Source organism: Poecilia reticulata, linkage group LG9 (genome assembly GCF_000633615.1).
Source record: "Poecilia reticulata strain Guanapo linkage group LG9, Guppy_female_1.0+MT, whole genome shotgun sequence".
Classification (NCBI taxonomy): domain Eukaryota; kingdom Metazoa; phylum Chordata; class Actinopteri; order Cyprinodontiformes; family Poeciliidae; genus Poecilia; species Poecilia reticulata.
The window spans coordinates 33,037,823-33,039,564 of NC_024339.1; the positions used below are offsets into that span (position 1 = coordinate 33,037,823).

Consider the following 1,742-nt stretch of genomic DNA (forward strand, 5'->3'; position numbering starts at 1 on the left):
CGGGTCAGAACCAGCAGAACCCAACCGGTCAGAACCAATCGGGTCAGAACCAACCAGGTCAGAACCCAACCGGTCAGAACCCAACCGGGTCAGAACCAGCAGAACCCAACCGGGTCAGAACCTAGCAGGTCAGAGACAATGGGTCCATAAGGACGGATCTATTCATTCTAGTTCTATACTTTATCTGACAAAATAAAAGCCCCAAATCTTGACAATGTTTTTTCCTTTAATATGTTGAAACAGCATAAATCATATCGGTGAAATGTACCCACCATCATCAAAGCTTGAAACTCACTTATTATGAAACTATTTTACTTTGAAAAACCAACACAGGAAGGTGGCTCCTGTATCGGCCGTTTACACGCTTTTATTTTGGTACAACAGGTTTCATGTTAGAGATGCAGCACTAACTTCCCTCTGGCGTTGGGACAAAATGCTTCGGAGACGGAAACGTCCCCCGTAAAGAGACCAGTGGACAGAAAACCACGGCAGGACGACGTCTGGGAGACGATGGACACGGATATGATGTTCTACAGGTTTGGAACCGAATCGTTCAAACTGAATTCATCAGCAGGTCTGCTCTTCCAGCTGATTCTGTAGCCATGGCAACCCAGCCCCCAGTGTGTGTGTGTGCGCGCGCTGCAGGTGGTTGCCGTGGTAACTGCCCACCTCTGGATCTCCTTGTCGTTGCCCTCGCGGCGGAACTTGTCGATGTACTCCTTGCTGAAGCGCTCCTGCGTCTGGCACTGCTCCTCGAAGATCTTGATGGTCTCGTTGAAGGCCTCGATGGCGGTGCGCTTCATCTGGATCTCCTGGGGGGGGGCAGGGGGGTCAGACACTGCGCTCAGCGGCGGCGGCGGCTCAGCGGCGGCGTCCCGCCGGCCGTACCTGCGACGTTCTGGTGTACTCCTCGTACAGCCGGTCGTACTCGTGGTTCTTCTCCTGGTACTGCAGGTGGTACTCGTGCAGCTTCTTGCCCACGGCCTCCACGCTGTCCTCCTTCACCACCTGGTCCTGGGGGGCGACACGGCCGGCCAATCAGAGGGGCCGCGGCGCCGCGGCGTCGCGGGGCGGGCGGGGACACCTACCTGCTGGTGCTTGGACACCGGGTAGAGCAGCTTGACGTCCAGCTTGGGGTTGTACTGGGCCAGAGACTCGTGGCGGTAGTGGTTGATGAGCTCCACCACCGAGCTGAAGGTCAGCGGGTCAGAGAAGCCGTACTTCCCGTCCCGATGGAAGATCTTGATCAGCTTGTTGTTGCCTCCCTTCCTGCAGGCGGAACCAGAGCGTTTACTGTCCCCGCAGCAGGGGGCGCCACCGCGAACGTTCAGGACGGAGATCAGCTCAGGAAAACTCCAGGATCTAAACTACAACCTGGATTCATTAAATCAAACCGAGTTCGGATCAGTTATTATCAACTTCTGGGAAATTATTTGGTTCTAAAATGATCTGGACAGAATCTATGAAAGTTGGTTAGAATCTAAAATAACTGAAGGTTATTCATATTTCAGCACATTTTGTTCTGATGGGGAGGAAACAGGAAGCAGTTCTCGGTTTCATGAGTCGTTTTTAGGCAGATGAACTGAACAGGGCGAAACTAAAGCCACCTCAGTGCTGCCCTCTATGGGTAGAACAGTGGCTACTGCAGCCTCATTTTCTATTCGTTGCTTTTTGTCATAAAGTGAATTTACAAAAAGTCACTATATTTGTCTTTTTTTAATAAGTCTGTAGATTTTTTGGTA

At 52.0% G+C, this 1,742-nt stretch overlaps 1 protein-coding gene across 2 annotated transcripts in view; it reads right to left on the reverse strand.

Moving 5' to 3' along the window:
• The window catches only part of LOC103470780 (phosphatidylinositol 3-kinase regulatory subunit alpha-like), a 33,838-nt gene that overhangs the window by 21,063 nt on the left and 11,033 nt on the right, over nt 1-1,742 (reverse strand). For both annotated transcript variants that reach the window (XM_008419446.2, XM_008419447.2), the window contains 3 exons: nt 1,089-1,269; nt 889-1,014; nt 670-812 (listed from right to left, as the gene is read on the reverse strand). In XM_008419446.2, coding sequence (XP_008417668.1) covers nt 670-812; nt 889-1,014; nt 1,089-1,269 — 450 coding nt within the window. The remainder of the gene's footprint in view (nt 1-669; nt 813-888; nt 1,015-1,088; nt 1,270-1,742) is intronic.